Raw genomic sequence first — 15,082 nt, 5'->3', positions numbered from 1 at the left:
ATTTCTTTAACCTGTGGATCAGAGTTTTGGTCTGGCTCTTTATTGTGTGGATTGTGTTTTCACTGTATTAGCTGTGACACAGCTGCTTGAGTTACGTTGCATTGACCTGTGCTGCATACAGCAGCACATTGCATGTGGTAAATAATAGCACAGTATCCCTTACAGAAATAGAAGTAATGCAGCATCCATGCATGTGCCATATGCAGCCATTGCAGGTGAAATATATTTGAATGCAGAATGCATTTGGCATGCTGGCCCTTCTTTGAGGGGTGGCACGACTCCAAAATAGAAGGCTGACTATAATGTCTTCCCTGCTATGTATTTGCTGTCTGTGGCCATTGGATCGGAAGCAGAGCCAGTAGACGGAAACAGAACAGTCCGAGAAGAGCCTGACCAAATGGGTCAAGCTTTGCTCTAGATGACATGCTTTGGTGACTACCCTGATTTTACTGTATGTTTTAATTTTAGTATGTATGTAGCACAGAACACTCCTCACATCTTGTGACCTAGGGGGGAAAAAAGCACTTTGAATGGGTGTGGGAGACCGACAGATTTGCATCCTGATGCTGAACTGAGCTTTTGGCAGCACACCACTTCAAGGGAGATTAGATCTGACAGCATGAGCCAGGCGGGTCGCAGTATCCTGCAATGTAGGTGTTGGGATCTGTTAACATGATGGGTCAATGAGAGGGCCACTAGAACGTGAAATGAAACCCAACTGAGTGACTGAAGGAAGGGCATCGGTTGGCACTAACTTGCAGAAGGTGACTGGAGGTGGGTTGTTGGCTTAGTTGAAGATGTACTGCTTCTAAATATAAAAATGACGTTCTAAAACAGCTGCTGCAGCTTCTCACAGCAGAAGCTTTGTACTTCAAAATAAGCTCTAGATTTTTGGAGGCATTTTTTGTAGTATCATCACAGAAACTCTTCACATTCTCCACAAGGCTATTAAAGATAGCACAGGATGAAAAAGCAACAACAGGGAACAAAAAACAGGTTGCCATTTAGGAGTAATAAACAAAGCATTTTCTATTCCTCCAAAGAAAATTGTTAGGTTCAACTTCTGCCTTACAGTTCTCTTCAGAGTGTATTTGAAAAGGAGAGCGATGCAATTAGTAAATGCTGAAGTATTTTTTTCTCCCCAATGTTCATCATGCCATTAGAATATCCCTTTGAGGCACCTAATGAAAGTAATGAATTTGAGTCTCATTTCATCGGACATAGCCTGTGACATCACGTCAGTAGCTTGTATCACTAGAAGATCTCTTCCAATTTCAGACTATTGATCTAAAGAGATTCAGCAGCAATTATTTCAATAAATAAACTAAAATAAACAATTAAAAATCCGAAAGGGTTGGCATTCCCTCCAGGACCCTAACCCCAACAGCATGCAGTAAAGCTAAGGTTTATTTTTAGCAATAATCTTTGTTAGTCCAGACTTGTCTGTGGTGAGACCAGGAAAAAGATTTTAATATGTTGCTTTATTTATAAAATACAGCAAAAAGGAAATTGCAATGGAATATAGAATGAAAGAGCTACTTCCTTGGTGAGTCTGGTGAGGGGGGGATGGAGGGAAAGGAGAATTGTGGAAACACTAGGAATTTGAGGACCTTTTATGGTCCCCATTACTATTGTATCTGAGTGCCACACACAATCTGTAATGTATTTATCCTCACAGTGCCATAACATAGGGTAGTGCTGTCAATCTTATAGTACAGGTGGGGAACTGAAGCCCAGCAAGACTGAGAGATTTGTCCAAAGTCACACAGGAAACGTGTGGAGGAGTAGGGACTTGAACCCAGGTTTCCTAAGTTCTAAGTGTGTGCCTTAACCACTGGACCCTCCTTTCTGTCAGGTTTTTTGCATTATAATTGGATAAATCTTAGCACATTTTTCAGAGAATCCTTTTTCAGAGACTTGCAGGTTTTCCATTCTCACCTGCTTTTATGATAGCGGTGCCCAAACTCATAAGGTCCTGAAAGACTTTGGCAGGAAGCTCTTGTGAATACCCCAAATTCCCCAAGAGGTCACTAGGAGTTGGAGATGCTGAGCACGAGGGCTGAATTCTGCCATTGTTATGCATGCACATCTCCTACCGCATGTACATTGGCAAGGTTCACTCTTAATTTTTAACATGATCCAAGTTTTCAAAAGGGGCTGGTGATTTTTGTGAAACTCTGTTTTGGGGTGTTCATCCTTAGACATCTTAAAGGAGCCTGCTTTTCTGAAAGTGTTGAGCATTGTTGTCTGAAAATCATATTGCTTTAAAGCACCTCAAAACAACCGAGGCACCTAAGATCACTTTTTAAAAAGCAAAGCCATATATATTTTTCAGGATAACACTTGTGTCACAAGATCTTTTGGTAGGCCTGGCAACAATTATGTTTTTGTCAAATGTGAATAGAATCTCTTTATTTGCCTCTTATTTCAGGAGAGAATAAACAAATTAAATGAATTTTTTTCAGTTTCTAGCAAAAGAAATAAAAAGGTCAAACCTTAAAATTGAAACGTGGGAGTCACTTTTCTTTAATTGGGAGCTAGAACCTTTCAGCACTGGAGAGACAATTAGTTTCAATGCGTACAAGCAATTAATATTCAGAAAGTGGCTTTGGGGCACCCACACAGCAGTTCTATTTTTCCTTAACATTATAGGTTCAGGTCTGCTGACTCAAGACTTCCAGCAGAGCTCTGCTGGGATCCTACTGGGCTTTTGGAACTGATGTGATGTAGGTGGAAAAAGCTTACTTGGCTGGTATTATCACCCATTTCTGCTTACAGGAAGGCAAATTGCTATTGTACACAGCTTATATCCCATTTGCTCCTTCCCCCTCCTCCCCGAGTTTCAACTGAAGTTTTTGAGAATGAAAAATATAAATGTTGTGGGGGATGGTGGTTGGCAGCCAGTGACTACTGAAGACTCTGGTAAACCTCAGAGCTTCCTGCACTGATATTGGGTATTTGTTTTCAGATGAGACCCCGGGTGCTCTCAGTTTCCAGGCTGAGGCTACGTCTACACTACACTGCTTTTTGCGACATGGCTGTCTTGCTATAGCCATGCCGCTAAAAATCGTGCAGTGTAGCCGCTGTTTGTCGGCTCTCCTGCTGACAAAAAACTTCTATCCCCAATGAGCGGTGTGTTGTTGGCAGCAGAGCACTCTTGCCGACAACACGCCGTTCACACTGGCACTTGTCGCAGCAAAACTTTTGTCTTTTGGGGCGGGGGGAGGGGAGTGAGTAACACCTCTGAAAGACGAAAGATTTGTCATTCAATTGCCAGTGTAGACATAGCTTGAGAGATAGTCAAGCCCCAATAAGAAGTTAAGCTGTCTTTTTTTTTCCAGCAAGTGATCACCATTTGTCTGAAAACTGTATGTGGAGTATGGACTGACTGTTTCCATTTTTAAAAATTATAACTAATGGTCAGTAATCCAAGAGGTACTTATGGCCACATGGGTAGCAGGAGGGGTCCTTGTCCTCTTGTGACTGCTCCACAAAGAGGTTTATATATCTGTTACTGCTTCCAGTTTATGGCATAGTCCTTAAGTTCAAGGAGTAGAGACTCATGCTTTTAGCACTGAATGTCCTGGTTTCAAACACTCTGCTGGCCCAGGCTGGGCCATTTACGTAGGCATTGAGCTATTCCTTGACTCTAGGGAATAAGAAGTCTCCTTTCAACATCAGTAGTGCATTGTTTGTTATAAAATTAAATAGGAAGAGAGTGAACAAATATCCCTCTTTAACCCCTTTGGACACTGAAAATCTCAGTGCTGAACCCAAATCTTGTTGGGTCTTGGCAGGTTAAAAACCTTTTAGTCGCTTTTGAAAATACCTTTGTTTACATTTTTAAGTCTCTGCAGGGATTCTGCTAATGGACCCTAAGCCATATCCCTGTGGAAAAGTTGTGGAGAATGCAATAGGGATGAAACCAGTTGGGTTCGATAGGAATTAAATCTGGCTGTATAGAAATCACTATAAAACCAGTTGATTAGAGAACGATCTCTGTCCTATAGTTTTGTTTGTTTGTTTTTTGTACCATCCCATAGAATTCTGGGCCAGGTATCTAATTTTTCATTACATTCTATAGCAGGTTAAAGAGAAAAACTGTAGAAAGATTACAATTTTCTATTAAATCGTGTAAGACATCTCCACAAAGGATATGTATATTTCAGCTCATAGTTTAGTTTAAGATAGAAAGAAGATTCCAAACATATTCTTAGCTGACGTCAAATGGGAGAACAGAAAACAGTTATAATTTAATGACACACAGTAAGGGAGAAGTATGAGAGAAGTATAAGTTAGTGGCCTTCTCTCATCTCTCTGTCTACTATGTACCTTGCAATTTTAAATGCTGGGTAAGTAAAGTTCTGTGGTTACTTCTCATTCTGCAGAGTTGCTTCTTCGTTCATCCTAATGCCATTGCACAAAGGTCTCAGAGGTATCCCTAACCAGTCTCAGAATGGATGGGACTATATAATGTGTTGGGTCTGACCATTTTAGATATTTTAAAGCAAATAACAGCCAGAGGCCTTTCCAAGCACACTCTCATATGCCTGTGTGCTACGAGAAGGGTCTTGGGGAAAGTTTTTTGGATCCTTGGGCAAACCTTGTAATATTCTTTTGAAAATTCTAGTGGATTCTTTTTCTCCCTTTGTTCAAAGTTAGTAGAAAGAAAATCAACAGCAGTACGATCTGATCTAGTTCCATTGTCATTTTTTTTTAATACTAGGACTGCGAACATTTATATATTTGAAGTACTTTTGCAATCCCAGTAATTGTAATCTCGATAGGCTATATTGTATGCTTCTAGTTTCTAGGACTTCCCATGTAAAAACCACAGACAGTTGCCACAGCTGACCATCTGAGGGACTGCGCTTACTTAGCTGGATGTAATTTGCAATAGTGACACTCTCCACTTGAGTGTTTCTTCACTGAAATCTTTCTTTTCAGAATGCTTCACTGTATTATCCTATGACCTAGTTATCATCCAGCTTTGCAGACATTTTCCTGCCTTGTTCAGTTATGTAATTGTTCAGGTGAACTCCCAAATGACTTGCTTTGATTCTGATTTGTTTTTCTAGTTTCCTTTTCTTTTTTCTCTCCTCCACCCCCTCAGTGACATTTTCAAGGAATTGACTTTTAATTAGAGTAAATAAATCTAACCCCGCGTTTTTACTTCATGGAGTTGGATGAAGCATGTTACTGTTTATTTAACTCCAGTGTGGTCAGAATACCCTTGTGTTTTATGCTTAGCATTATTTCCCAAGCGGAATTTTCTTCATCTGGGTGGACCATTGGGTTGTAAGAAAGGTGAGTTTTGAGGGGCTAGTTCAACACGTCATCCATAAGCAAAAGGGTTAAGAGCCACAGTCTTCAAGAACTCTAAGATCTAGGTGTGGAGACTTTCTATGCCGCTATTGACAGCAAAGAGGGCACTGTCTGTATGAGTCTTTGAGGGTATAGAAAGACATTGTAATGTAGTCCTATGTACAGAGCATTGCAAGAATCAGACTTTACTAGGTTACAGTCTTATTCTGCCTTTGCTCGTGTCTTGCTGAAATCAGTGCTGAAAGCCATGAAAAAGCCACTTGTACCTAAGATCCCACGGTAATGCTCCAATCTGCTATTGAAGAGTCTATTGTCCTGTTACTGTGTGTTCCAGAATCTATGCTCTCATTTTTAAACAAGAAAAATTGTAGCCCATATAGCTGCAAAGGAAAACTTCAGCATATGAACGGAGTCTAACCTGATGGAGCAGTATCCTCCCAAGTCTGCAAACAGCCTCAAACAATAGTGTGTAGCAAATGTGAGCTGCTCCAACTATTGCACTGGGGCTTGAATGCTGAAGCCGAGTGGAAGCAATTTGAATGTCAGCCTTATTAACTATTTCACTGCTGATCATTTTACCAGAGATATTCAGCCAATGTGCATATTTAACATGGCTGGCGGCAATAGGCACCTGGTTGCTGTCGATTTTTGCTGAGGAAGGAAAAGGAGTTCAAGTCCCCCTGCCCACAATTTATAGACTAGGTCAATCCATCCCACAAGGGGAGCCGGGAAAGAGGATATGTGTCCGCTTGCCATTCTCAACTGCTTTGCGGGTGCACAAAACACAAACCACTTCCTATGCTTTCCTGGGGCAGAAATCCCCACTGTCTCTTACCCAGCTGTCAAAACACCCAGCTTCCCCACTGAAAGCCTTTCCCTGCTGTTATGCATTGTCAGTACAAAATTCTGCACCATGCTGAAAGGGGAGAATGGGGGGAGAGGGGGCAGTGAAACATAAATTGAATTGACTGAAAAAATAAACATCCCAAGGAATATTGTACTGACTGTTATGCTTTCCATAATTAGTTCAATAAAAATCTCCATTTTTTAATTCAGCAGAACTGGCCTCAAGAGTTTTCATTTGCCTCACTTGCATATAACAGAAACCAGGGTGGCTTGCTGCAAAATTTAGGTCCAGCCGAGTCCTTGGTTATATCTTGGCCTTGGTTATATCTTGTTATCCCTTCTATTCAATGTGTATACAAGGCAATTGGGAGAGAGGGGAACACTTATAGCTGTAACGTCAGGCAGCCATAATCTAATGATGATCAGCTCTACCACTCCTCTACACTGAATCCATATTCTACCGTCTTTCCGCTCTGCCAGGCTATGACCAAGACTGGACAGAAACCACCTGACTGTGACTCAACCCTGTCAAGATACAAGTGGTGTTTGTTGGTATGGAAAGAATCTAAAGGAGTAGGCTAATATCTAGTTATCTAAAGATTCTTTCAAGGAAAGAAAAAAAGTGCCATCCTACTGAACCATTTCAGACAGCATCAATAGGATCAGATTTGTAATGCCATCTTTCAAATTTTGCAATTTCTAATTTTGTAATTTCTGAAGCGCTATTGCACAAGCACATAGCATTTGATGCACAAGAATGAAGAACCAGAGCTTCTCTTAGATGTCAGCATATGTAAACTACTGGAATGTCCAAAGGCAACAGACTCAATAATTTTGTATCAGTGTGTAAAGCAAATGTCGCTTGTCAGTATCTCATTCTATAGTACTTTATAGGGCACTTCCACAGAACATATACAAAGAAACCTTTATTTTGCCTTGCACTACCAAGTTTGATCTGTGGATGCCAATTTAATTCTTTTAAGCCTAGTAGATGTCACAGATCTACATATGTCTTCTAAACATTCTTCAGTATCAACTCCCAATTTTTGGTTGAGATGGTCTATCCAGTGTTGTGATCCCATATTGCACTCATGTCAATGTTACAGTTCCTCTTACTCTTAAGCAATTTATATAACATAAGCTTGATGCAGCTTGCTTTCCATTAGCTTTCAAGATTATGTTCCTCCCAGTGAGGGTGACTCATAGAGATACCTTCAAGTTTCTCTATTGCTGTTTTAAAACATTTTCTTCAAGTCAGATAAGAATGAAATCCATAATTTACCATAGTTTCTGAAAGGTTTTGAGTTGTTTCCTGGCAAACACATCTTCTGAAGTGTTGATTGCTTGCATGCCTCAAGTTTCTCGACAATGGATTTTTTTATTAATTTGGAGGGCAGGATTATGCTACAGTGGGGCTTGAGCAAAGCAACATGGTTGCCAGATGATGATACACCTTAGCACTGGACTGAAGACTATCATTAGGTCATAAGGTCACCTCTCAGTTTTATTGGGCGTCCATTCCATTTTAACATCTTTCTCTGGAGCTTGCCAAATTAATGTCTCTAACAAGTTATGTACAATTTTAGGGTACTGTTGAATTTTAATTGCTAATGGTTCTATTGCTAAACACAAAGAGGAGTGGAGACAGTGGACACTTCTGGTGGGAGCCTCTTCAAAGAATGACACTCTCCAACCACCGCCCATTGAACTTGGTTCATTTGTAAAGAGTGATTCACATCCAAGGGTACGTCTTCACTTACCGGTGGGTCCGGCGGCAGGAAATCGATGTTCTGGTTAAGACGCGATAAATCGATCCCGGATCGATCCCGGAAGTGCTCGCCGTCGACGCCGGTACTTTATTAACGTAGCTGAATTTGCGTACCTTAGTCCGAAGTAGTAGGGACCAGGCCCAAGTGAAGAAGGAATTGTTTAGGGATGTAAGAGTCGCCATATTGGATCAGACCAGCGGTTCTTCTATCCTGTCTTTGACGGGGCCAACATCAGCTGCTTCAGAAGAATGTGCAAGAAATCTTGCAGTAGGCAGTTAGAAAGATTTTTACTAATCCCCAGTAGTCTGAGGTTGACTTATTCTCTGAAACATGAAGGTTTATATGTCTTCTGAACAAATCAAGGATTTTCAAGAAATGTGGCCATGCTGTATGATCAAATGTATCTTTGGCATCTAATGAGTTTACAGACACTACAATATCTTGTAAACTTGCTTGCTTGACATTGTATAATAGCCCTATCATACTCTCTGCTCCCAGCTTACTTTATGTGAAACCTGATTAGTATGTATAATATTACATAACTAGATTGCTAATGTTTTCACTAAGTTTTGGTTTATCAGTGATGTTGGTCTGTGTCTTTAACAAAGCAGTGATATTCTCACTTCATTATGCAGGGCTCTTATGAAGGTTATTATTGTCTCTGGTAAGGAGTCTTCTTGCTGGTCTCAATCAGCATTGGTAACAACAGCAAAAGGTATTTGATCTAACTGTAGATTTTAAAATTCTGTAGTGAATCTATCTGGCCATGCATCTCTTCACACCCCACCCCCTTAGTAGACAATTGTATAGTCTGCTTAGCCTCTTCTAATTCAGTCTGGGTGTTTAAAACCAATGCATCCTCAGATGTGAATGTAAGCAAGTACTTCCATCATCCTCTGCATCTGCAGATGCATAGAAGTTCTGGTAAAAGCCTTGGAATGTTAGGTTAATAACTATTGACTTGCTAAACAGAGTACTATTTTTATCCTAGATGACTGCACTGCTCCTGCTGGATTCTGTTGATTTCAGTTCATAGGCTAATAATTCTCCTGCTTTCTCCTCACACTCCAAATAGCAAAAATGTAGTCAAAAGGGCAAACTCAAAGATGTCTGTATTTGTTTGGTTCATATTTTTTATGGATTAAAACCTTTTCTGGTTCTGAGATTTAAGACATGAACATTCGTTCCGTTGAGCTCCTTGATCTTTCTGCCTTCAAGGAGATAGCTTGCTCTCTTTCTCTAAGACAAAGCAGATGTTCTGCCCCAGGTCTGTAGGTATGCAAATAAAAGTGGAGAGGCGGTGGGATGGCAATACAGATTTTGGCCCAAGTCTTCCAATGAACTTCCTGCATGTGGTTCCCCTGGGATTCTGCCTGGGTGCAGGTCTGAATCTGCTTAGAGAGAACTAGTTGCAGGACTGGGAGCTTAAATTGGGGATTTCCCTGGCAAAGAATAAACTATCAGGTGTCATTCCTGCATTTTAGAAGATTTTAGACAAGGATTTTAGTCAGAACCTAAACAAACTCCAAAAGAAACAAAAAGAAGCCCTATAGTGGTATTTCTGTGGAGTTCTAGAATAAATTTGCCCGTGGCAAATTATACTCTGTTAAAACAGCAAAAAACCATAGGCTCCAAAAGCACATGCATTGTTCTCATCAGACACCTCCTACCTTTGGAAATGTGGTCAACACTTTGCTGGATCAGGCCCTAAGTGCAGTGGTGGTTTTTTTTTTTTTTTTTTTTTCTCAATTACGAAGAATCTAGTCTCATAGACTATCAGGGTTGGAAGGGACCTCAGGAGGTCATCTAGTCCAACCCCCTGCTCTAAGCAGGACTAATCCCCAGACAGATCTTTGCCCTAAATCCCTAAATGGCCCCCTCAAGGATTGAACTCACAACCCTGGGTTTAGCAGGCTAATGCTCAAACCACTGAACTATCCCTCCCCTGTGAGCTGGAGACATGAATTCCAGAGAGAACATAAAATCCCTATACAGTGTACGTCGTAACCTGTCAATTCCAAACCTGTTCCCTGGTAATTCCTTTTACCCAGGAATGAAATGTGCTTTTGTGCCTTAAGTGCTAACCTGTGATATTAGAATGCCTCCCTGGCCCTTCCTGTAACAGATCCAGAACTCTGATAGTCTCCCTTTAAGAGGACATTAGTGTCACTATAATCCTGGGTGTTAGGCTGGTGTTTGAGCAATTGTGAAAGAAATGTTGAGTATTCTTTAATAGAAGCATACAGGACTGTCCCTTAATCTGTGTAATGCACAGCAGTCACCACATTCTTGGCCAAAAATTTGAAACGTGGGTGCCTAAAGTTATATTATCTGTATTAGATGATCTGATCAGTTGGAGCCATGGGTGCTCACCACCTTTGAAAATCCAGCCAAAATGTTAGTTTGGTGCCTAACTTCAGTCACCCAAATTTGACATTTTTTCTATTATTCCTTAATCAAAACCCATCTGTCTTTCTCCACTTGATACAGCGGACAACACGTTCAGTCTCTAATTCTCCCCCTCTTCCCCTCCCCGAAAATGCATAATAACCCTCGGTGACTTTCTGACTTTCTGCTGAACTCTTTAATTGAGACCCTATCAGTGTGCAGATTATAATATTTCAAGGTGTCATTAGAAAATTTCATGTGACACTCTCAAACTGATTATAACCCTCTGATGAGAACCAGCAGACAGTACAGTATAAGGCCCGAAGGCAAAAACCTGTCTGATGAATGCTCTTAACCTTACTAACCTATAGACCATTTATACAGCAGACCGTTTAAGATACTCATCTCACTAAATGTGACATTCTAATTCCTAAAGGCGAACAGTACTGGATGAATATCAACTGGCAACAAGTTTTGATCTATTCTCCCTTTTATGTATTCGGATTCTAATCCCCCTGCAGGGCCAGAATCTCAAGGCTAGTCTACACTAAATACGCTACATCAGTGCAGCTGCACTATGTCTGGTGAAGACGCTGTGTGCTGGCAGGAGAGAGCTCTCCTGTCGACATAATAAATCCATCTCCATGAGAGGTGGTAGCTATGTCGGTGGGAGAAGCGCTCCCACCAACATAGCGCTGTCCACACCGGCACTTAGGTCGATGTAAGTTACGTCGCTCATGGGGGTAGTTTATTTATACTCCTGAGCAATGTAAGTTATACCAAAGTAAGTGGTAATGTAGACCTCAGTTTTTTAGAAGATCTTGGGGTGTTGATGAGGAGATATTGAGGACAGGGTAGAATCCTAAAATCATTGAGTTGTAAGGAAGCTTTTTGAACCATCTAGTCTATTCCATGGATCACTGCATGGTTATAATGATTGTTGTACAATACTTCTGAGTGTAGATAATGTAGTTATGCAGAGCTTCTCATCTTGTCAAGTGTTTTACAAACATCAGCTAACCGGTACAACATTCCTGAGAGGCATGTGGTATTAACCCCATTTACAGATATGGGAACCAAGGCAGATCTTTTATGTGACTTGCTCAAGGACACACTATGAATCTGTGTCAGAGCTAGGATTAGAACTTAGGAGTTCCTGGGTTTCAGTTCTGTGCTTCAACTACTACGATTATGCCTCTTTTTCAGAGAATTCTCATGGTCTGGCAAACAGAATATCAAGCACAATTTTTATAAATGTTGCCAAGAGGACAAATCATATTTCCATTACTCCCCTGCATTGATGGGTCTGTTTTAGTGAGACTTTATTTAAAAACAAACACACATTATTTTGTATGTTTTGAATAAAAATTAGAGAAGCAATATATTTAGAATTAACTTTATACATACTACATAGCATGAATAAAAAGATTACTAGAAATCTAAATGTCTGTTAAATCATTACTTGAATCAAACAATTAACTTTGTTTTCCTAAAATTAGAATATGCTTAAAAACTCAAGTGATTTTTTTTTAACTTGTGCTACACAATGGTCTATGTCAAATTAGAAATTAGTTACTTATAAAAGTTACATACGTCTCTAAAAAAAAAAATCCAACCAAGTGCAAAAGGTATTCATTGTTCCTTTATTAAATCTCCTGATTTGTATCCTGTAAGATATCTTCAGCCTGATTCAGCACGGAGATGCTTCAGTTTTAAAGTCCACTGAGAGAGTTGGAATTGCATAGATGTGAAACTGGTGGAAATGCTGTGACTACCCCTCACATGTGTGGTGTCTGACCCATATAGAATTTTAGGAACTTAGATTAAGAATTTGTATTTTCCCTGCACCTTTCTGCATTTTGAGATGAGATGAGAAAATCAGTCTGTGACAGTCTGTTGTATATGCGTGGTTTCTCAGCAGCACTGGCTCTGATGTTTCTCTAAGCATCCCCTTATTCTCTGTGTTGCAAGGAACTGAGGAGATTAATGGTTTCCAAAACAGGTGTATGGAAAAGCACAAAATAAGATTCTGACCCGGAAAGTTGGTCTGTGCAGGAGGATCTCTGCACCCATATGGAGTCCCATTTAAGTTAGTGGAGCGCTGTGTGGATGAAGGGGTACAACAGTCCAGAGCAGCTTGCAGTATTGGGGGTCTAAGAAGGTACTTTATTAATGAATGTATTGAAATCAAAACTGACCAGAAGAACTGGATTTACTGATTGGGTGAGGAAGTAGTTATTCTTCTAAACAGCGCATGTAGACAGACTCGCAAGTCTCTGTTGATATGTAGCATTTATAAAGAACGAGTCCTTACTTTCGGGGAGTGGGAATGCTACAATTTTTAATACATATCCACCTACGAGAAAAGTACATCTTTAGTTATATAAATGTCAAGTGGCAATCATAGGATGCCTAAGAGAGAGTCTCAGTTGTAAGTGTGAATATACAATAACAGTGTTTTCCTCTCTGAGCCTCATGGGTGATGACTGCTTCCCCAGACATTGTCATTGATTTTGCTGTCACATGCTTTCCTTCCTGAAAACTTGTTATCACCATTAACTTAGTCTAGGGTAAACAATTTAAGTTGTTTCCCCTCTCTCCCCCAACTTACTATGGTGGTGGGGCACATACTAAAACTGTATGGTCTTTCCTAAATTGTTGCCGGAAGCCCTGCTAGAATACCTATTCTTCCAGCCACTTGTCTTCGCAGATTTAAGGAAGCTCCAATGTCAAGCAAAGAAGGAATGTGAAGAAATTTGATACAATCAGGGAAACTTCAGGCTCTTTTAGCCTCTTCAGAATGCCAGGGTAGGATAGTATATCAGCTACCTTCATATGATGTTGTTTCCTTTTTTTTAACCAGGATGTGAATGCAGGTGAAGGGAGTGAATTTGCTGACAGTGGAATCGAGGGCGCAACCACCGATACAGACCTCCTCTCCAGACGTTCAAATGCTACAAACTCTAGCTATTCTCCAACGGCTAGTCGAGCTTTCATTGGCAGCGACAGCGGCAGCAGCTCTACAGGAGATGGGGTCCGTCAGGGAGTGTATGAGAACTTCCGAAGGGAGCTGGAAATGAGCACCACCAACAGCGAGAACTTGGAAGAAGCTGGTTCAACCCTGAGTGATGAGCAAAGCAGTGGTACCTTGAGTTCTCCAGGGCAGTCTGACATTCTCCTTACAGCTGGCCAGGGCACTGTACGGAAAGCTGGGGCTCTTGCAGTGAAAAATTTTCTGGTGCACAAAAAGAATAAGAAAGTGGAGTCGGCTACACGCAGGAAATGGAAACACTATTGGGTTTCCTTAAAAGGTATATCAGATAGACTGTCATTAATAATTTACATAGATATCAAAGGGTCATCGAGGATGTAAATTAGCACAGAATTTGGCCTATAGCATCAAAATCTAGAGGCCTTGATCTGATTTAATTTTTAAATGTTTTTATCAACATGCAAAGTTCAGCTCTGATCCCTCAGTGAGCACCACTTGGGCATGCCTCTGTGCCCACATAGAGCTAACTGCAAAATTGGGGCTTTAAGGTATAATTCTTTGTGTTTTCTATCCAAAACAAGTAGCTGAATGCTGCCTTTTTAAAAAAAAACTATTTATTTATTTATGTGGTATTAACAAGTTTACAGACCCTTGCCATATAACTATTGGAATCAAAACAATAATCATTACAACAGTGAGCTTTTGTTTAAAGAGACATTATACAGGAATATAAACATCAGATCTATGTTTAACGGGGTGCTCCCATATTACAGAGTGAGCATCATTACAACGCGTAAGCCATGTCGTTTCTAGTGATTTTATTAAATTGAGTGAAATCTCTGATTACACATTTAATAGACAAGGCACGTCTACCAAATGGTAATATGAATGCTTCTTTTATGCTTGTTTAAAATAGAAATGATGAAAGAAAAATCAATGCCAGTAGCACTCTTACCAAAGCCGCTGGAAAAAATTGCAAAATTAGTAGGGAAGTATCAGAGAATGTTCTTGATTTTCTTTGGGAATTTTTTTAATGGCCACTCACTCACAATTGCGGTATGTGCTTTTGTCAAAATTAATTTGCTGTGCTGCTTCTAAGGCAGAGTCTATACTATGCTTAAAATCATGCTAGCAACTATTGGATCTAACATGGCTTCCCTGACCAGCATGCACATTTCTCTGAAAAGCATGTTTATAAAAGTGTTATAAATGAAATCCTTGTCTGCTGTGATCATAGAATTGGTGCTAGAACTGTGCTAGTACCCACCGTGTGACAGCTGTCATTCAGTGGTAAGCTCTTTGGGGCAAGGACTGTGTCTTTGTGTATGTTTGTACAGTGCCTAGCACAATGGGGTGCCGATCCTGATTGAGGGTTCTGCATACTGTGAGACTATAAATAATTGTAGTACAATTTTAGCTCGTAGTATGGACAAGGCCTTGAATAGTATGAACAGGAGCAGCAGTGTGGCCTAATGGATGGGGCACTGGACTGGGACTCATCAGACTTTGGTTCTATTTCTGGTTCACACACCTGCTTTGTGACCTTTGGAAAGACCTCTGTGACCTTCTTCTCCTGCTACCTTTTGTCTGTCCTGACCAGATTGTAAGCTCTTCGGGGCAGGGGCTCTCTCTCACTGTGTGTTTGTACAGCACCTAGTACTATGGGGTGGTGATCTCAGGTGGGGCCTCTAGGTACTACTATAATACAAATAAATAATAACAATAGTAAAGAAACAGGCACAGTAGGTTAAAATTGGATCTG

At 40.5% G+C, this 15,082-nt stretch overlaps 1 protein-coding gene across 3 annotated transcripts in view; it reads left to right on the top strand.

The window, feature by feature from the left end:
• Nucleotides 1-15,082, top strand: part of TIAM1 (TIAM Rac1 associated GEF 1) — a 263,548-nt gene that overhangs the window by 165,433 nt on the left and 83,033 nt on the right. For all 3 annotated transcript variants that reach the window (XM_034793594.1, XM_034793574.1, XM_034793584.1), the window contains one exon: nt 13,192-13,639. In XM_034793594.1, the coding sequence (XP_034649485.1) occupies nt 13,192-13,639 (448 nt within the window). The remainder of the gene's footprint in view (nt 1-13,191; nt 13,640-15,082) is intronic.

This window comes from Trachemys scripta, chromosome 1 (assembly GCF_013100865.1).
Source record: "Trachemys scripta elegans isolate TJP31775 chromosome 1, CAS_Tse_1.0, whole genome shotgun sequence".
Classification (NCBI taxonomy): domain Eukaryota; kingdom Metazoa; phylum Chordata; order Testudines; family Emydidae; genus Trachemys; species Trachemys scripta.
This window is presented reverse-complemented; position numbering and strand designations above follow the sequence as displayed.